Consider the following 22,388-nt stretch of genomic DNA (forward strand, 5'->3'; position numbering starts at 1 on the left):
TTAGCAGGTCTTAAACCATCCTATGAATGACAATTGATCCTCATGTTGGCTAAAGACGTAACTGAAAACACAAGAGATGGCATGATTACCTTCATCAAGTGCTTGGATGCCACATTCACCCTACTTTCTAAGAGCTATGAGCGCTTTGGACCTAGGTTTGTGTGATCCATCCTTAGCGTCAGATGTCCTCTCCATGCTATGCACCTAGGAGAAATACGAGTTCATGATGGTAAAAAACCCCACGATTGTAGAGGAATTGATCGCCAATGTCGAAATATCTCAAGCCCAAGCCCTCAAACGATGGTTGATCGCCTCCTCTAACAAAAAAAAAGCATAGTTACTGCCACATGCCAAAAGTTGGATGAACTTCACAAGCTAGCTGATAATGACTCGTCCTTCTCTTATGCAAGTGGTATGCTCTCACACTCCAGTGGGAACAAGAAGGCTACCAAATCATTACCAATGTTGAGCAATGATGTGCCATTAAGAACTCTGAGTATGACCCCACTTATGTAGCTCCAACTTCCTATAGGGTGTTGACCACCATTCGTAACACCGACCCATGGAAGAGCACATCGTGACCCACCCATACTTAGATCGAATTCTGACTGAGGAAGAGTTACACATTGCTAGCAAGATCGACTCTGGTGATATCCTCATGGATGTTCTCACCTACATCACTCAAGTAGGCATCCATCCTTTCGATATGGACCACTATGCCAATCTAGAATATAATCCAAACTTCTATGATTGGCTCATGTGGAAGTAAAAGTGCTAAAGGCCCTTGACCTCTCAACCCTTAATGCTAGTTAGAAAGGATTCTGGGGCAAGGTGAAATCAAACATGTAAACATGTAAGGTGAATGAAACACATGGATAAACCATCCATCAATGTCCAAGAGTGGAAGAGAGAAAATAAGGACCTGAGAAGATTAAAGAAGGATCGACGACCCCGAGCAAGGAAGATTTAAGCTCAACATCAAGTCTCTACATAGTGTGTTTTCACACTACCATTACTTGTGTCTCTTGACACATTGTAATCTGCTCCTTCACCTGTAACATCTAAGAATCTTGGAGATGATTTGCTGCTGCTTCAGCCATCCAACATGGGAAAAGACTCTCCAAATGCTCGATTCAAGGGAGTCGGGTTTCACACCTGGCAAACCCGCATCAAGCTCATCCTGATGAAGAAGGGTCTCTGTGCCATCACAAATGGCAAAGAGAAGAAATCTCGAGATGCGGACCTTGCAGTTACTTGGTAGAAGAATGATGACAAGGCACAAGCCATCATTAAACTGGAATTGGATGACAGCTACATCCATCATGTGGATGCGTGTGACACGTCCCATGACACTTGGGACAAATTGGATACCTTATTTGGTGCACAGTCAAAGTCGTCTAAGTATGGTCTATTAATTGAATTTTTCTGACTTGATATGAAGCCTCATACATCCCTGGCATCCCATCTGAACTACATGGAAAGCTTGCTTACTCAACTTCAGGGATAAAGCTAAAAATGGATGAAGATGTTTGTATTGGTGTCTTGTTAAAAAGTCTGCCTCCTGCCTATGATAATGTATTAACCACTCTAACCAATATGCCTGATCCTCAATTTGTTGACATTAAAGCCTCTCTGCTAGAGGAAGAAAAGAAACTTAAAAGCAAAGAAGAGCCTAGCACGTCAAAGGATGAACAAATGTTATATGTAAACAACAGATACAAAGGTAAAAAGGAACCGCTCTTCTGTGACTTCTGCAAAAGGACCGGACACACTGAGAAGTTCTGTCATGCTAGAAAGAGGTCCCAAAAGGCCTATCTTGCAGCTATGAAAGAAGAAGACCATGGACCAAAAGATGAAGATGAAGATGAAGATGAAGAACACCAGGATCGGAAGGACAAGCCTCATCAGTCCTTCTACTCTCATTACTCTGATAGACTATTTTAAAAGCCTTGTATTTCCTAGCCCTAATGGTTCTTGCCATAAGCTTTGTAAACTCCTCATGTAACTTGGCACTACAGTCCCTGTAAACTTTGTGAGGCCCCTGTTACAGCCTCTGGATGTCCATCATGTTTTGGTGCCCACACTTAGACTTTTCTGCGACAGCCTTTGGTGTCTACCATGTTTGTGGTGTGCCCACACTTTGCAGGTGGTTCTCATTACAACCTCTACACACTTTGTGCCTTTCTAGTTGTGATTGAGGAGGGGTGTTGAGATTCAGCAATCACACTCACTGATAGCCTCTTTGTATGGAGCTTCAGGGCCAAGGACATGTAGGCTTACCTATCCCATATACATAGTGGTGCCTACTGCAGTTTCCTACTTTCCTATAAAGCATTGTACTTGCTTCCTTTTCTTAATGCAATGATAGTACTCTTTTCTTATCAGTAAAGTGTCAGTGTCATTGTCCACATACACAAGATTGTGTTTATGAGTCCAAGTCTCAATCTTGGAACCTATTTCACTTGTGTAACAAACAATGTCTTTGTCTCCTCCATCATGAGTTTACTCTTCTCCTTTAATCCACCATAACTGACTGCCGTGTCCTAGATCCCGCTCATTCCGACAAATACCTCCTGACTCAACTAGAATTAACTTCTGAAATCACCTCTGACAGTGAAATAGAAGCATGGATGTACTATTCTCCCTGTTACATGATAGCTGTAGAGACAGTACAGAGACAGTACAGTTACAGAGCAGAGACAGTATAGAAGCAGAGCAAATACAAAGCGGCTACAGAGCAGAGACAGAGCGGATACAGAGATAGTTACAGAGACAATAACAGAGCTAGAGCCAGAGGCAGAAGTAGAGTCAGAAGCGGTGACAGAAGCAGAAGCAGAAGTAGAGGAAGAAGATCTGTTCTTCTCCTACAGAGCCTCTACAGAAGCAGAGACAGAGCCTCTAGAGAAAGAGAATGAAAATAATGAGGAAGAAAATGAAGCAAATTATGAAAGTGCAGATGAAGAATTCTCTCTAATAGAGGATGATCTTGTTGATGTCCCTGCAGAGACCTCAGAGGTCGAAGATCTCCGGGTGCTAGATGGAATGACTATGGTTCCATTTGGGTTGACCAATGGACCACAAAGTATGCAGAATCTGTATAAGCAATGGATTAAAGGCATAAAAATTAAGTTCACCAGCAGCTCTTGTCGCCCTAACCGTTCAGTCCAAAGAAAAGATGATGATGATGCCCCCTGCCAACATAAGCTAGAGCCATTAGAGCCACAGCCCCTAGAAGGTCCATGCTATGTGACATTCCTGGACGCATCCTCTGAAGATGAATCCCTAAGTCCAGAAGAAATTACCACTCACACAGAAGCAAACAAAGCTCTGATACCCTTCTAGCAACCTAAACAGACAAACGAGTCATCTGTTCAGAAGGAGGACACTGGTCTAGTGGAACATCAGACGAGGATACTACTCTCTTGAAAGAGGCAATCCATGGGATGTTTATCCGTGAAGTGGAAGGTGAAAGATAAGTAACATTCTTGGATATTGACGGTACTAAACGTCACCTCAAAGTGGGCCTCAATCTTCCAAAAGAAGAATTAGTGGTCCTGCGAGACCTACTCAAAGAGAACTTAGATGTGTTTGCTTGGTTATATAAAGATCTAAAAGGGATTGATCCCACAGTATGCCAGCATCACATTGACCTAGAGCCCGATGCCAAACCTGTAAGGCAAAGACAAAGGCGTATGAATCCTAATTACTCTCCTCTGGTGAAGGCCAAATTATTGAAACTTCTTGAAGTAGAGTTCATTTATCCTGTGGCTAATAGTGAATGGGTTTCGCCCATTGTGGTAGTACCCAAGAAGAACAGGAAACTTCGAATATGTGTCGACTTTCGAAAGCTCAATTCGAAGACAAAGAAGGATCATTTCCCTATCCCTTTTACAAACCAACTATTGGACACAGTGGTAGGCCATGAGCTGTATTCCCTCTTGGATGGATTCAACGAATATAACCAAGTCCAAATCGCAGAACTGGACCAATCTAAAACAACCTTCACCACAAAATGGGGGACTTATGCCTATAGAGTGATGCCATTTGGGCTCTGTAATGCTCCTGCCACCTTCCAACGAGTAATGATGGCTGCCTTCCAAAATCATCTGCATGATTTCATTGAGGTGTATCTTTATGACTTTTGGTCTATAGTTTGATCCAAGAGCATTAGGGACACCTAGAGCAATGTTTTGACAGATGCCGTGAGTATGGGATCTCTCTCAACCCCAACAAATGTGACTTTGGCGTCTCCTCAGCAGTTCTATTGGGCCATATTGTCTCTACGCAAGGGATTGCAACAGACCCGGCAAAGATTGAGAAGATTGCTAGCTACTACAAAAGATTTATTGCATATTTTGCAACAAAGGCAGCCCCTCTGCACAAGCTCCTAAGGAAAGAGGCGGACTTCCTTTGGACTGATGACTGTGAAGAAGCCTTTAATACCCTAAAACAGTGCTTGATCCAAGCACCTATTTTACAGCCTCCTGATTGGATGAAGGAGTTCCATGTGCACACCGACGCATCAGTTGAAGGGCTAGGTGCTATCCTATATCAAAAGGGCCCCTCTAAATTAGATCAACCCATTTATTATGCAAGCCGGAAAGTCACTGATAGGGAACGGAACTATACAGTGATAGAGCTTGAGTGCTTGGCAATGGTGTTTGCACTAGAGAAGTTTCGACACTATCTATTGTCAACGCATTTCAAGTTTTATGTGGATCATGAGGCCCTGTCCTTCCTGATGAACAAAGCAAATGTTAAAGGATGACTGATGAGATGGTTGCTACTATTCCAGGAGTTCGACTTTGAAGTAGTCACTAAGTCTGGCCGTTCCCATGTCCTAGTTGATCATCTATCACGGATCCCTCAAACAAAAGAAGAGGAACAAGATGATCCAGACCTTCCTGATGCTTCCTTGTTTCTAGTTGAAACAGTTACTCCCTGGTATGCAAACATAGCCAATCTCCTAGCAACTCAATAGTATCCTCCTGGCACCTCAAGTCGTGAGAAGAAGAAGCTTCTGTTAGAATTAGTCCCCTACACTTTGCTAGGCGGTGCATTGTACAAGAGAGGCAAAGATGAAGTGCTGCGAAGATGTGTTACAGGGGATGAAATCAGCATAGTATTGAAAGCATGCCATGACGAACCATGTGGTGGACACTTCGCAGGAGAAGCGATAGTCAGGAAGGCTCTATTAGCAAGATACTGGTGGCCGACCCTCGACAAGGATGCATACAATTACTGTAAGAGATGTGATACTTGTCAGCGAATGGGGAAACCCACCAAAACAAGTGCCATGCCACTACAACCCATTCTTCCCCTAAAGCCGTTTGAGAAGTGGGGGTTTGATTTCGTGGGTCCCATTGATCCACCCCCCAGACGGAAGCAGAACAGATATATCTTAGAATGTATAGATTATGTCACAAAGTGGTGTGAAGCTAAAGCCTTGAAGCAGGATGGCGGTAACAGCGTAGCCCTGTTCATGTACAAGAATATCATCACCCGTTTTGGCAATCCCCTCGAGTTGGTAAGTGACGGAGGTACTCATTTCCTTAATAAAATCATGGAGGAGCTGATGGAACTGTATAAGATCCGCCATCGCAAGTCCACTCCCTATTACGCTAGAGCCAACGGCCAACTTGAAGTCACCAATCACATCCTTTGCTCGATTATGACAAGAACGATTGCCGCACATCGTCGCGACTGGGATGATCGACTTACACAGGCCCTCTGGGCATACAGAACCTCCCATAAGGCAGTTACAGGACATACCCCTTTCTAGCTAGTGTATGGTACAGAAGGCGTCTTCCCTGTTGAGCTGGAATTGCCCTCTTTGCGAGTGGCAGTTAAAGAACGCTTGGGAGATAGTGAGTCACTTCAATGCCGTCTCCTGAACTTGGAATGCTTGGATGAGATATGGCGGATGGCCCTACAGTGTATGGAAACTACTCAAGCGTGACGTAAGGCCTATCATGTCAGTTTCATCAAGCACAAGGAGTTCAAAGAAGGTGATCTTGTTCTAGCCTATGATTCGAGATTTGGCAAGTTTCCTGGCAAGCTTCAACAATGGTGGATGGGTCCGTACAAGGTACTTGCTGTAAATCCGAACAGCTCTATTCAGGTGCAGACCATTGATGCCTCTGATGATCCTTTCCTCATCAATGGCTATCGCCTGAAGAAGTACTTTCCTCCCTGGGGATCTTGACAATCATAGTCGACCTACCCCTTCCCTTTTGGGCATCGTACTGTCCTTCTTGTCATGCTTATGATAGCCATTATGATTCTCCTCATGAGGCGGTCTCGTTCTACTACCCCCTCGTAGAAACATCTCAACCTGACATTGTTCTCTTCTCGTCTGATCCAACAACGGTGGCGAGGTTGGTCCTGATATATGGTATTTCTACCATTCTCTTTCTTAAGAAAAAAAAAACACAAGAAGAAAAAAAAAGAAGAAAATGAAAAAAAAGGAAAAAGAAAACAAAAAAATGAAAAGAAAAAGAAAAAGAAAAAAGGAAAAAAAAAACAAAACTTTTATGGGAGAAAATGAAGAAATTCCCTGTCATAACAGGCCTCGTTCCAAGAAAAGATGAAAACACCCTTGGGCGAGAAGTTGACTGTGGAAAAGGTGGTAACACCCCATAGTTCAGGATAGCTGACTTCCCAGTAGAATCTTTCTAACAAGTAATTTGAAGCCACCTCCCTTGGTGCGCTGTCTTTGCAATATCAGTCCGTCTGCCCTTCTTAACAGACGACTCTTCTTGCAAGTCACTGAAGTATGAGACTCGTTGGCTGCCTCTCTGGGTACGCCTTGTCTTCAAGATCATCATGACAACAAGAGCCGACATAATCTTCATCACCAACCCCTGGAGTGATGTGAGCTTTCATCCTAACAGGATGGGGACGTGAGTATGGGCTGCCCTCTGTATCTATCAAAGAGTGAGATAGAGGGTGGGGTGAGTGACCAGTCTTTCCCTTTAAATCAAATGAGAGGTGAGATGTGTGAACAGAGTGTTGCATGCACAGGATGGGCCTCTCAATGCACAAAGCACGATCTGTTCCTGTGCACTGCACCATAAGGCTCCCTAGCCTTCCTTCTTGCACTGTATGCCGGCACAGGGTGGGATGAACAATTGCACCATCAATTGCGCACAAGGCATACAACCTCTGCACAAGTGACCATGAGGATTACATCAATGGGTTTTAGGAAAGGGTTGCCCTCTGCATCTTTCAACGGAGCACGAGACAGAGGGTGGGCTGAGTGTGACTGGTGTTTCTTCAATCAATTACTGAGAGGTGAGGATTGAGGGACGTTACGACCTATGGAGTCAGGTACGTTTCCGTTTCCCTATGCACCCATGGGAAGGGTCTCTGCCATCAGCACAGGACACATCACTCTGTTCTATACACTACACTACAAGGCTCCCTGGCCTTTCTCCTTGCACCTATGCCAGATGGGTTGGACGCACTAATGCACCATCAATTGTGCACCCTGGCATACTCTTTCTACACCCTCCCCTTGTAGATTCCTAAACCGGGTGTGAGCTTTGGGTTTTCATCCTTATTTCCTCGAGTGATATTAGTAATGGGGCGAGTGACTGCTCTTTCATTCCATTTGAGTGATCATGTGTTGAGTGCAATATCCCTCGCCATCGATGAATTTCCTGCTATTCTTTCAACCACCTACCTCCCTGGGTACTGCCACTTGGTCCCTGCCATGAAGGACGAAGGACGTGTGCTGTGAAGATATCTTGTTACCTCTTGCAGCCAACGAAGACACCAGATGCAACCTCGATAGTTGGCATTCCTCCTTGGCAATATGGGCCAAGTGTTTCTAGCTCTACACCTTCTGTTTCTCAGTACCGGTCATGTCTTAAGTGTGGGGATGTTGTGGTTGGTCTGATGTGAGGTACTAGGTTCTTGAAGTTTGTTTTACCCTTCCTGCTAAGGTTTTAAGTGTGGGGACGCATCCCTACGTGTCTATGTTGCATACCTCCGGGCATATACCTTGTTTTGATCATGCATCTATGTCGTGATTTTATGTTACCCTGATGGGATCCCTTCCCCATCCTTTCGTTCTATTTCACCCTGTTCTCGGGGTTGTTTCTTGACCGTTTGCCCTTATTCTTGGTTTTGCGCTTCTCTTTTTGTGAACATATCCTACATCCACCGAAAACTCAATCCAACCTTACAATCTTGTTCGTCCCTTCGAACTGCCTATTTTTCCTTTTTACCAACCCCTATTTCGACAGAAGATTCTCAAGTTATTAATTTTTGAAGCAATTCCTGTAAATTTGACAATTTTCCATGTGAACGCATATTTATTGCTTTGGAACCCTGATCTGATGTGCCAACCCTATCCTACCCATTTCCCCTGACACTTTTCCTTTTTATTCCATGTCATTCTGATGCACGGTTGATTCGTTATTAATTTTTTTCGGGTGTTGAGTCCTTTTCGTGCTTATTTTTCACATTTTTCCATGTGAACCTACCCTATTTTGACCGGAATTCCATTTTAAATTGACAATCGTGTCCTGCCAGCCATTCCTCCATTTTTTTCTTTTTCCTCCCCCCTCTCCTGAGTTAGTTATTAGTTTTTTCGAGTGTTTTCGGATGTATTTTTCATGTTTTTTCCACGTGAACCCATCCCAATTTCCCCCAAACTGACTTTTGATGCACCAACCCTAAGAATTCTTTTTTTCAAACATTTTTCCTTTTTACCGCATGCTATTCCGACACACGGTTCTTCCCGTCTTAATTTTCGAGTCCATTTTTGGGCCCATGTTTTGGGTTTTTCCCATGTGAACGCATCCTATCTCGCTCAAAATTGTGTTTTGTCATGATAGGATTGTCAAATACATTGTTTTGCACACTTTTCCTTCTTTTCGCACTTCGTTCTGATGCGCGGATTTTTCGATAATAATACACATGTGTTTTTGGATTTTTTTTTTTACATTTTCCCCATGTGAACACCCTGATTTTGCCCCTGAACTTGTGTTGCTTATTTCCATCATTTTCCCCTCGCCCCCTGACACATTTTTCCTTTTTACAGATTTTTAATCTGACAAACTGTTTGGATTTTATTACTTTTCTTCATTTTTCCCGTTAACCGCATTTCTCGCCTCGTGCGTGAACGAGCCTGCTTTTGGTTTTACGCGCCTCGGGATGCCCCGTGGCGTTCGTGGCTAGCGCGTCCCCGTCTCTGCCCATTTGACCTCACCATTGCAAATTTTTTTACCCTTGCCCGCGCATGCACACGGGCCGAGGGTGTGTTTCTTGCCCCTCCATTTTAAAAAAAAAAAGAGAAAAAGAGGAAAAATAAAAAAAACCCCTCAAAAATGAAGAAGAAGAGACAAAAAAAAAAAAAAAAAAAAACAATCCAGCCATACAATGAAAAAAAAAACACACAATTTAACACATAATCCTAATAATACATAAATCCCACAAATGTGTGTGTGTGTGTGTGTATAATTTTAAACAAAAAAAAGAAAAAAAAAGAGAAGAAAGAACACAAAGCAAGAACAAAAAAAGAAAGAAAAACAAGAAAAAACAAAGAGAAAACAAAAACCACAATAAAGAAAAAAAAGAAAAAAAAGAAAAAAAAAGAAACCGAAAAAAAACAAGAAAAGAAAAAGAAGAAGAAGAAAAAACACACATACCTGTGGGTCGTTGTGTGCCTGCGTCCCCCCCTTCCTCCCTCCTTCTTCCTCCTCCCTCTCTTCTTCTCCTTCCTCTTCTTTCCTCCTCCCCCTCCTTCTCTTCTTCCTTCTTCTTTCTTCTTCCCTCCCCTACTCTTGTCAACGCCAGGCCCTCTCCTCGTTAGACGCCCACCAGGCCTCCCCTCGGCCGCCTCTCCTCAGCACCAGGCCTTCCCTCGGCCGCCTCTCCTCAGCACCAGGCCTTCCCTCGGCCGCCTTTCCTCAGCCGCGGCCGCCTCTCCTCAGCACCCGGCCTCCCCTCGGCCGCCTCTCCTCAGCTGCGCCCTCTCACCCGGCCTCCTCCTCCAACCGTTACCTCTTCTTCCTCCCCACCCGCCACCTCTCCCTCCTCCCCCTCTCCCTCCTCCTCCAGCCGTCGCTGCTCCCTCTGCCACCCTCCACCTCTCCTTCTTCTCCCTCCACCTCCTTCCTCCCCACTCTCCACTTCCTCCTCCTCCTCCTCCCTACCCTCCACTTCCTCCACCCTCTCCCACCAGCACCTCCTCCCTCTCCTCCTCCCACCACCACTTGCTGCCTCTTAACCCGGGTTAGTCACTAACTACCCTTAGTTAGTCCTAAATTAACCTAACTAAAGTTAGTCACTAAACTAACTAAAGTTAGTCACTAACCTAACTAGAGTAACCCACTAACCTAACTAGGGTTAGTTGACTAACCTCACCCCACTCCTCACTCACCCCAGTTAGTTAATTAGTAAAAATACAGAAATAAATTCAAAAAAATCCTAAAAATTCCACACAACCCCCCTACCCTTTTTTTTCCACTAATTTCTCCCTTAAAAATATTTTCATAAAAGGCAATAATATTCTTTGAAAAAAATCCTAATTTTAATATTATCCATCTTAAAAATTCATTTTACATCCTACAAATCATCTGAAAATCATGGCTGCATTAATATCAATTGTGGACACTTTCTAAATAGCTGAAAATTCATTATTACACTTCATAACATCTCCATGTGTTATATATCCTGATTTAATTATTATTTTATTTTAAAAAAACAAAACATGCACACAATTTTAAAAAAATCAAACAAATTAATCAAACCAAACAATATACACAAAACAAAGACACCTAAAATACAAAACAAATAAAATATAAAATAAAAAATAAAAATCAAATAAAAATACAACAAAAACACTAAGGTGTTTTCTTTTTTGTTCAGTCTCAGTGGTCTTTATTTTTGTTTGACTGGATTCATTGCTTTTGGAGGACTACTCCGTGTGCCTTCAGGCCATTGCTAAAATAAGGTAGGTATTTATTTTGTGAGCTTTATTTATTTTTATTACTCCCTTAATCACAATTAATTGCTAAAATAAACTATTTATTTACCTACCTTTTCCATGCGCATTCGCGCTAAACACACAATTTAATAATTTAAAAATCCACCAGTCGTTCACTTTGCACGTGCTGCGTGCGCTTAAGATGCACCTTAATTTGTAATAAAAATGAACCATCCGTCACAAAAACGCAAGTGCTAGAAAAAAAGTGCTCCACATCACTATTAATTTTTAATTAAGGAATTAGCATTTAGAGACCCAGTCTGGGATTCGTAGTCCAGGTTGCGATAAACCACCGTTTCAACTTAATAATTTATATTTAAAATTTTAAGAAGGAATCGTCGTTTTCTTATTAAGGTTTATCACCTAATAAAATGTCACCCATTATTAATAATTTCTTAAAATGAACCCTTCATTAAAATAATTCCCCCTCACTTCACTTTTTTTCCCTTTTTAATAAACACGCTTCGTGGAATGGGTGCGTAAAAGTCTTTTAGTTGACACTGATGGTCAAGGTTATGGTCCGGTCTTGAGGTACATTTTTATGGTATTCTGATTTGTCTATGTGCTACGATTACGAGAATGGTGTGTAGTTCTTTCTTTCTTGCCTGATACGGGGATTTGGGTGCTTGTTTGTTGCATCGCACGAAGTTTTCGATCGCATATGTGTAGAGGTCATACCGAATTTTTTCTAGGATGTGGATTGTTTGGGGTGGGCAAATGGGTTAGTTACGTCTATGTATGTGTGTCCTTCTTTTTGATTGATTTCTTTTTTATAGCCCTTTGGTTGTTTTGCAGGCATTCTTTGTGATTGTCTGTGTTGTGGTGTGTGTGTTTTCCATCTGAATGGCGCCTCACACTCCTCCTCCTATCCAGTATGTCCCACTGGTCAGTAGGGATTACTCTTCCCTACTAGCTTTTGAGCCTATAGTGAAAGCAAGACTCGCGACTTTCGTGGCTGCTTCATTCCCCTTGATTTTAGATGATCCATCCTTGTGTGATGAGTTTATTGCCTCATACAGCAAGAAGTCGGGACTGATCCATGGTGCTTCCATGACATTGACATCCCGAGGGTTAGGGAAGGCTTTGTCTCTTCCCTACAAAGGAGAGCCCTTTGTTACAGCTAGACAATTATTCTCCAACGATGAGATTTTCAAGCTGTTACAGAAGCAGACCAAGGAAATTTTGGATATCAAGAAAGTGATCAACACTTCAGGAATCTCTTTTTCCATGATCACTGATCCTGTGTGGAAGTTGGTCTGCCAATTTCTCCAAGACAGGTTTATGCATGCCAAAATGCCATCCCATTACTTGTCAAAAGAGCTCTTCATAGCTTCCAGGATGGTGTTAAAAGGAGTGGCTATTGATTGGAGCACTTACCTACTTACAAAGATGGATCAACATTTCGTCAAAGTAACCAGGGAAAATGTCACACATGTTACCTATGGATCCTACCTGTATGCTTTCTTGACATACTCAGGGCTAAAGAAGGGTGTGCTTCCACCTCCTCCATCTGATCCAGTACCTCCTCCACCACCTTCAGAAGAGTCAGAACCTATTGATATAGAGGATCTGGATTCTTCTTCTCCACTGGTCATACAGCGCAAACACTTGAAGCGTGTGGTAGATAAAGCTCCTTCAGTTCTTCCTTCAGTTACAATTCCTGCTACATCTGGCAATGACCTCCCTGCTTACCTTACATGCAACAACTTGTTCAGAGCACATAGAGAGGGTTCCTTGGACATATCAGTCCCTTCACTGAACAGTCTAGTATCGGGAGATGCCATTCCATTCCTCTGTAAAGACATCCAGAGTTCGATTGAACTTTCAGTGACAACTTGTGCTCAACAGCTGTATGCTGCTTCCTTTTATGAAGAACTGATGCAATCCAAAGACCAGTTGCATAAGGCAACATCCAAGTTAGCCTCTGCTAAGGACACACTTGCAGATCTATTTAAGTAGATGGAGCAACAAACCCAAATGATTGAGACTCAGAGAGAAGAGATATCTTCTTTGAAGATTCAGTTAATAGAAGCTCAGTCAGAGGTCACTAAAATCTCAGAGGAGAAGGAGAGGATGTCCAAAGAAGCTCATGAGTTTCAAACTCTTTACGATGCAAAACTCTCAGCCTTACAGACTGCTCATGACATAGTGGAATCACAAGCTTCCCAAATCTAGCAGTTGCAAGCCCAACTGACGCAGTCACGGTCTGTTCCTCCAAGCCCTAATGTTCCACTGATCCCTTCTCTCTCAAAGCAGGACTTGGCAGTTCTCCATAGACACGCTACCTTGTGTCCTTTATTCCAAGATAAAGTGGAAAGATTGCAATCCAGGATGGATTTGTTATGGCCTACATTTGAGCATTTCCAGGAATATGTTCCTCCGGACCATTCTTTATTTGTCCACTATCAATTGCAAAAGTTGGCCTTTTACATAAAGCTTTCAACGATGGATCTTCCTCTTCCAAAGGATGGTTGGAGTGGGGCTTGGTCTCCTGAGTTGCTGACAGAAGTGGTCCGTATGGTGTTTGAAGATTCTGTGACGACGGATATCATGTTACTGTCATGTATGTATCTACGAGGTGATCTGTTGATTCCAGATGAAGTAGATATGGCTTGGTATATGGGAGATGTGGTTTTGCAAGCTGTTTTGTATGTCAACTATTTGGAGTTGCGAATAGATGACATGTTCTAGAGTTACTCCTCAAAAGTGGCTACTTGACCTAATAATTCCTGGCACTCAATGATTGATTCTGTGGTCCTGAATCAACGACAGAACACAGCTTCTACCTATGTACAGAGCACTAACCAACTGAGGGTGAATCTCTTAGCTCACCTTTCCAAAAACCATCAATTTGATTCAACCTTTTTTGATGCCTATCAGAGAAGATCTGTCTTAGGTCCCTCAGTTCCTAGCCTATTGTACTACCAACAAATGGCTCATTGTTATGATACCTATCTTTCCCTTTATCAAACTAATTCAACAGCAATCTTACCCCTTCTTTTCCAACCTCAATCTTTTCCTCAAATTCCCATATTTACCTATTGCTCTTTTATCAAAGATATAGTATTTTTTCCTTCTCCACCATGCCCTTCTCCATCTATCCATATACCTTCTACCTTTCCTATTTATCAATTGACACCCTTCCTAACTGATTCCCTAAAATTTTCAGCCACTCATTCTTTAAATTATTCCTCCTTTTATGATTTTTCCTATCCATCTCTTCATCCTCTTTTACTTATTCCACTTCTATCTCTTGCCACTTCTATTTCTCAACCCCCTCAGTTGGTTAGTGAATATGAAGGGTTTGATCAGTAGATTCCCAAAAGAAGAGGATGGAGCTCGACTAATTCTCTTACGGGACCTCAGATTAACTAGCCAATAATTCCAGGAGATTGGACAATTGCCAGTCAAGCATACCAGAACTACCTTCATTGTGGCTCTGGTGACTCTTCATATCAGACATACCTCTTGGGAGGTGCATCCACGACCTAAGAGGGATTATTGAGAGTTATTATGAGAGTATTGTAGTGAGGATATGATGTGCTATTGATAGAGAGAGAGAGAGAGAGAGAGAGAGAGAGAGAGAGAGAGAGAGAGAGAGAGAGAGAGAGTTAGAGATAGTCAATTCTATCAAAACAGTGTAACTGTATATGAGAGATAGAGAGAGAGAACTATGAAGACATTGAAGATGAATAATATGTGATTGATTTCCATTCAAAGATGGTGCATTCCTTTTTGTTCTTTGTTATATTGATGGATTCTATGAAGATGTTAAAGATTATGGTTGATTCTATCAAATCCGTGGGAGATATCTACTATGATGCTGCGTGAAGATTTGTTGTTTTCTTTGTTTTGATGATCAAAAGAATGAAATAAAAGCTTGTTGATGTTACAAGATAGATTTTCTTGCAAGAGAATTCCCTTTTCCTTGGTGTTCCTCTTGGGGCTCCAACTCTGTGCTTCCTCAACCACATTGTAATGCACCTGTTCAGTGAGAGACAAGATGAGGGTGGACTTACATAACTTATCAAGCTCATCCCATTTGTCATCAGTCATAGTTTTAGGCTGCTCGCCATGCGTCCTTAGTGGCTTTATCTGCAATTTCTACACCAATACCTACCAAACTTGATCTTTAAATAGGCATAATTCGTACCATCAAGCTTAGTGATGTTGAAGATAGCATTGTTAGTGGAAGAAGAACCCATAATGTAGTCCAAAGCAGTGCAGACAGTTCAAAACTGCTTGTTGTTTTTTGCTATAAACAACCAAAATATGACCAAAACCAAGGCAAAATGACCACGAACTGATAGCTAATGATGCTGTCTACCAAGTACCATCAAAAGTACATAAAATCAGGATGATTCATCATGAAAATTCCACATCAGTCCATACATAACTACTTGATGTAATAAATTACAGCCAGATACAATGAGAGAAAACTATAGGCAAAATCAATGCACCAAGTCGACTGTCAAAGCATAGCCAGCATCAAGCGAGCATAAATCAACATATGACAGTCATACGGACATCGAGAAAACACCCAAGCATGTCAAATGAATCCGTCAATAAGCTGGCACACCCCCTATGTAATAGGGAAAAATGTACATAACATTGGCAAGACCTGACACAAAGAGGTATATGCTCAGGGAGTGCAAAGCCCAAATCAGCCCAAGTACATGTATGCTAACCATGGCATATCAACCATGCAACATCCAAGTGAAGAAGATCCCAATCTCAGAAGACTCAAAGCTCAATAGCATAAACTACCTGCTCAATGTTTGTTAAACATCCAACGATGCACCCACTAGCACAAAAGCTATATGGATTAAGCCAAGAAGCTCAAGAAAGGCATATGAGAGCACTAGTGACGAAAGATCCAAGACTAGACATCAATAAGACATCATGAGCGTATAAGCTATGTAGCCTCCAATTAGAGCATCCATAGACATGATGTTGATGAGCGCCTACCACCTGCAGTGTGCAAGTGGCGAGTATTGTCAGTGTAGTAATACACGGGCGGCTAGGCAGAGGCGCCTTTACCCCCAACATGTGCAAGGACATGGGCACTAGCTTCCATTCACTTTCAAAAAGCAATTGATGCAATCAAAATATGTATGCGATAACCCAGAAAGATCAACTTAGAATTAAATAAAAGAGATGGGCACCCAACTATGATAGAATCCCAACCCATACTCATGTATATAAGTTTGAAAATTAATGGATAAGCTCATGTTTGTAGTGTGTAAACTTGAGAGCATTCCTCTCTGCCTTGCTTCCACTCAAGAGCTATAGAGTAGTCATTCTAAATGGGAGAGAGAAGGAGGTAAGCAGAGGAAGGAAGGCACAAAAAGCCAATGGAGATGCAATGGAGGTAGATTATATTAGTGTTGTGAAATGAAAGCCAAACAACATGAAGGAAGTGGAGAAAGAGTCGCACAATAATCTACAAATCCATGATAAATATAAGAAGTAGAAGGCGAATCCCAGCTATAAAGTTGATATTGTCCATCTCCAAGCTCAAAAATAGGTATGCACAGTACTCAATAATGAGTGTCTATTTCTACTTCATGGGAAGAGTCCCAGGTGAGGACAAGTTTGTGCAATGGTTCATATAAAAAGAAGAGCATCTCTACTACAATATTGTTTCATCCATACTCATTTTTTCTCCACAATATTGGAAAATGGTGTTGGACATGATTATGTTTTGGACAACATTGTGGGGTTTTTGGGAACTTGTGAGATGGCCATCATCTTCTTTCATGATCACACTATTGTGGCAACTTAGCGCCCTACTAGCTCCACATTCCCAATCGCTATTCTTCCAACATTGACACAAATGGAGGTCGGGGGCATTGCCTATCTGGTTAAGGCTTACGAATGTGAGACAGGTTGGGTGAGTTCGATCCGAGACTCTTGCGAAGGGACTATCGTCATTTGTTGAAAGGCCAAAATACGCATTTAAGAAAAATACAAAATATTGACACAAATGTCTCATGCAAAATATATTCGTGAAAAACCAATCCATGTTTTCAGGTAATGCGAATATTGCGTCTTTCGACAATATTTATCGACGTCTTTCACCCGAAGGTGAGGTTAACACGCAACCAGCCTTACGTGTCAGTTAGCCCTAGCGGGCTTATGTTAGGTGATTGCAGCAGTAGCAGAACTCACAACGCAGAAAATCGGCGCTCACCAGTGACTAACGTGTTCCCGTTCACTTAATTTCGGCTCTTGAGGTTGGGGAAGCCCGTAACTAATCAGGCATCGGATAGGAGAAGGGCCAAGGCTCAAGGTGTGTTTCGACAGCGCCTTTTCAGAAGAAGAACTGCAGCAGCATTATTGCATTTATGCAAGACAAAGATACAACAACCTCCTCTTTTGTGTTAGATGTGACGGCATGAAAAGGGAACCTGATGGTGTTGTGCGAGCATTATTAAGGAGAGGCTTTTGTGCAGATGGACCTGTCTGTAGGGCATTGAAGGGGAAATCTGATGTTATGCCGAAGGTCCTGACTCCTGTCTCTAGCGTGCCCTGGAGTCCAGACCCACGTTCCACTCATCAGCACAGTTGCGTGGTAGCCTCTTGTGGACCTGCCGCCTGCGGGCCTCGCCGAAGCGTAATTTTCTGCCAGTTGTGACCCAGGGGCCAGCATTGCCATCAAGACCTGCGCTTTGGTCATCCTCCAGCTTGTGCCTGAGGTCAAGGTTCATTTAGATTGCATTAATTTAGTGTGTGCACAAAACTTACGCATTAATTAATTTATGTGATCCTACGAATGTTCAGCACATCTCATGCAATGTCCTGAACTTGTCCAAAGAGCCAGAGATATATCGCAGTTGTGCAATCACAAGAAGTTTTAGACATTATCCCATTTTCGAAAATGGCCTCCTTGTTGTTTTCCTTACAGTGTTCATCACCACGAGCTTCTGCTGGGGAGGCACCTCATAATTTCCCAGCTAGCTGCAACCAGCGGCAGGAGGGCTGCCGGCCCCACCCCGGGCCAGCAGCGCCCTGCCCCCTGCTCCACTAGCTAGGTATGCCTAATGCAGTCCCTCCTTTGCAGAATCCCATGATGTTATTGTAATGCACTATGTGGGAATTAAAGCGCACTGTAGGAATTATAGTGGGAACTTGTCGAAAACTTCTTGATTGTTTCCCGAATCCCCATTGTAGGAATTCAAGTTCATCGTGGGGATTATAGTGGGAAGTTGTCTTAACCTTATTGATCGTTCCCCCCCGTGGAACAACTGATGGTCCTGCCCACGTCTGGCACAACTTATGCAATGTCCTGGACCTGCCCAAAGAGCTAGAGGTAAATCTCATCCCCCATGACACGAGGTTACAGTGCAATGCTGGAAGCAAGAGGGGGTGTGCCGAGCTGCGATGTGGAAGGAAGAGGAGATATTGTTCCTCATGGTCCACTGTCCACAGAGAGCATTTTTAGAAGTTAATATCAAAACCTTCAAAAACCAAAGCTAAGAGTTGTGATATGTAGCTCTGGAGGTTTTCGTAATTTGTATAACCAAGATGCTTTGTAAATCGAGGTTTTAGACATTCTACTGTCGAGCTAATTGGTTTTTAAAATCGAGAAATCACCATTGACTTGACAATAAACAGTGCTCATGGATCAGGAGGGAATCATCATTGACACTCAGGAATGTACCCAAAGAGGAAAAAGTGATTTCTTGGGGCTTAGACCTGAAGCGCATTTCTCATCAGTTTGTGCTATGCAAAGGGTCCACCCTCTTCGGTGTAATTTATCTTACCAAACCCAAGGGGTTCTGGAATCTGCATGGTGGAGCTTAGATTGCATTAAGGCTGGAGGTTGCAGTCTGTAGGTTGCATCTGGCTGTTTAACATCATCTGCAAAAGACGTGTAATTAGCTCAATTCTGCTCAAATTTCGCCTCACAATTTCTGCTGGCAACTGAAAAATTTTCACACGTGGAAAGGCATCCTGTATGGAATCGGCTAAAATATATGATAAAGCATATTCTTGCCTGCCACACATATACAGGCGTGCCCGCGCATACAATACTCACCTACACTGCAGAGAAAAACATAATTTTGATACCCTGACATGTCATTCTTACACATGAGTCAGCTCAAAGTTCCATCGTAACAATATGAAACACAGTGAGCAGCACTGCAAAAGGCGGCCAATTTTTATGCCTTCGTATGCTTATGATTGCATTACATATTTATTTGCATAAACAAATTTTGCTTTAGTTAGCCATTTAATGCTTAACTGACACGGATATAATACTCTGCAATATACACGCATGTAAATCATGGGAGACTTGAAAAGAAGGCTTGATGTGAAGATAGACATAAAGTGAACACATAAGTAGACAATAATGGATGATAAATTTTACAGTGAGTGAGAATGCTGCACAATGTGGGGTAAAGTACTTGACTTCGGAACTCAGATCGTGTTACTATAACCATAGTGAGCACAAAATACTCCGCCAGTTAATTTTAAGAGAGGAAAATCTCAACTCAGAAACACAGGATTTCTGAGTCAGATTGGTGGTCTGCTTGCTGATCTTTGAACTAGTATTGGTGGTTTGCTGTTGGTGGTACTTGATTTCTTCCAATTAATGTTGAGATTTCTGCTGGAAGTTCATGCAGCATTTCAAGGTCTGATTGGTGGTTTGCTGATCCTTGTAACAGCACTGCCAGTCTCTGACTTCTGCAGTTCTGCTGCTCTCTTTTGGGCTGCTTCTATCTCAAGTGATGGATGGGTTTGGTTTTGGTGGTTTTCTGATTTGCATAGTAGTAATGCAGCACTAAAGTTCTGCCTCCATTTTTCATTCGGTTGCTTCCATAACTGCTGATGTAGATGGTCTATCTTGAAGAGCTTGAAGCTTCAAAGCTGCATCATTGGCAAAGTGGAAGGCTTTTTCCATGTGCTTTGTACATGTTTTATCAATGGGAATTCTGCTACATGGTTTACAACCCACAAAGTGAGTAAGAAGAGGCAAGGATGATTTCTGATTATTGCTAACAGCCAACTGATCTATATCAGCTACAAGAGAGGTCCTTACTCTCCTTTTACCCTCTTCCAGAGGCATATAATTCCAGATAACCTGCACATTGGTGGTCTCCACATGAATCTTGTCACTCCACTTTGATGATGCTTTAATCAGCAAATCAAACACAAATGAGGACCCATAATCTCCCTCAAATTCAGGTAGTGAAGTTCCATCCAAGTCTTGGTTCACCAGCTCCATGGTTAACCACTCTTGTAGCAGATCCAAGGACCATTGACACTTCCTTATCAAGAAGCTTTTTGTATTGGAAACATGCTGCCCTCTCTTGTGACCAGGATAGTCCCAACCTTGGAGAATCACCATATTGTAGGCAGCATACTTGTCCATGGGAAGCTCACTGGACATGTTTGTGAAGAGGGCATCACTGTCCACCCACCATATCCACTCTGCTGCTTGATCAGACTTGTTCACAGAAGACTCCAAGAGCTCCTTGACAATGGTGAATTTGCCCCACAGTCTGCTCTCGAACTGCACCTTCATTTCGTAGAACATCTGGATGCCATGGACCCTGCAGTAATCAAGCTTGTTCTTGACTGATTTGAGGAGGAGAAAGTCCCCTTCTGAGCTCTTACAGGGGGAAGGCTCAGATCCAGTGACAAGCAGGATGCCATGTTGGCTCATGGAACGCATGTGGTCACCCCATGTAGGATGCTGACTAGCGACGATGCTTGGATGTGAATTGTGGTCGGGCAGGATGTCGGATGCATTGTCGTGTCTGGCTGTGATGATTAAGCTCTGCGATCTGGTGGCATTGGAAGGATGGGCGGCCATTAAAGCACTCAAGGTGTGCTGTAATTGCCTGCGGCCGCGTTCAAGGTCATGGAGGTCATCCATGGGGGTCCTCAATCTGCCTCCTTCCAGGCAGCTTCTTAGGAGCATGAAGGTGAGGAAGCCGCAGACCATTGTAATCTTGCAATCATAGCAGGCTCTCTGCAGCTTGCGCCTTCGGTAGGCCGAGGCATTGAGGCGCCCATTAAGCTGGACAAAATCCAACACGCTCATACTGAACTGAATTGAACGAATAATTCTCTCCAATCAACGCAGATTAAAGCGAACGAATCAAGTCGGCACCCAGTGGTTTTACAAAGGGTTCTAGAAGAGGATTAACAATCATTACAAAGAGGATTACGAATTATTGCATGAATGGATTAGCAATCACGAATGGATGATTAGTTACAAAGGAGATATGATTAAGGGACTGCTTTGATCAATTGCGATAGAGGACGATTCAATGGGAGGAACTTGGAAGGGTGCGTTGATATAGTAACAAAAAAAGATCGATTGACTGTGAGAGAGAGAGAGAGAGAGAGAGAGAGAGAGAGAGAGGCTATGGCGGCCTGCGTTTTGATCACGTTAGTGTCCTTCTCATCATTCGGTCTTGATAATCTCTCTCTCTCTCTCGCTCTCGCTCGCCGCTTAGATATTCAAAGAGAAAAATACGGTGCAATACACTAGGAAGAAAAATTATGCCACGCGCATAAGAAAAGAATAACTGTCAACAGCCCTCGGGTTTGAAGGGGAAGCCTACAACTTGGCTTTCGAGGGGAATTTTGGAGTAGAATTTAATAATAATAATAATAATAATAATAATAATAGATTACTTATTCCTGATACTATGAGGTTTGTTTGAACGGTAGCACGTGGAAATTGTCTTGCCTCAATCTTGAAGGTCGGTCTTTTCTTCATACAGAGAAGGGCAACATTTCAAGTTCGAAGGCTCGCATAAACTTTGTATATATTTCCAATTAATTAAGGTAATTTATATTCGTCACGCATGTAGGCACTATATTTTTTTCTACTTAACAAATGTACTTCATTTTCAATACGTGTTTTTCTTTTGATATTTTTCCCACTTTTGGAGGAGAATCCATAATTTTGGCTAATAAAATATTTTTAAAAAGTTTTGAATGTGTGAAATCCCTTGAACATCTCTAAAATCCTACAAAAACATGTATGCTAAAAGTTTTCATTTGCACTTCACGTTGTATTTTCATTTTGTTCATCCATTTAATTGTTGCAACTTTAACTTGAAGTTACTCCTTTCCTTTATTAGCATTAATAGGCATGGCAACTATGGTGGCCACATGGCAAGCAACACGAGGGTAGGAGTGTCTATAGAGGAGACGACGACAAGAGGCAAGGGTGAGCAAGAGGAGAGGAGGCTAGGACACATTAGGTGAAAGTAGTAGGAGTGTAGGGTAGTTACTCCTTTCCTTTATTAGCATATTAATAGGCATGGCAACTATGGTGGCCACATGGTAAGCAACACGAGGGTAGGAGTGTCTATAGAGAAGACGAGGACAAGAGGCAAGGGTGAGCAAGAGGAGAGGAGGCTGGCAG

General features: G+C 42.6%; 1 protein-coding gene across 1 annotated transcript; it reads right to left on the reverse strand.

Annotated features, from left to right (window-relative positions):
* Positions 1 to 19,805: 19,805 nt before the first annotated feature.
* Positions 19,806 to 21,050, reverse strand: LOC148011556 (xyloglucan 6-xylosyltransferase 2-like). Its single transcript, XM_087670392.1, has one exon. It carries the CDS (start codon positions 21,048 to 21,050, stop codon positions 19,806 to 19,808), a length of 1,245 nt encoding a protein of 414 aa, XP_087526518.1.
* Between the last annotated feature and the right edge of the window lie 1,338 nt (positions 21,051 to 22,388).

The sequence above is a fragment of the Lygodium microphyllum genome, chromosome 28 (assembly GCF_053477565.2).
Source record: "Lygodium microphyllum isolate KBCC chromosome 28, Lygodium_microphyllum_v1.1.10, whole genome shotgun sequence".
Classification (NCBI taxonomy): Eukaryota; Viridiplantae; Streptophyta; class Polypodiopsida; order Schizaeales; family Lygodiaceae; genus Lygodium; species Lygodium microphyllum.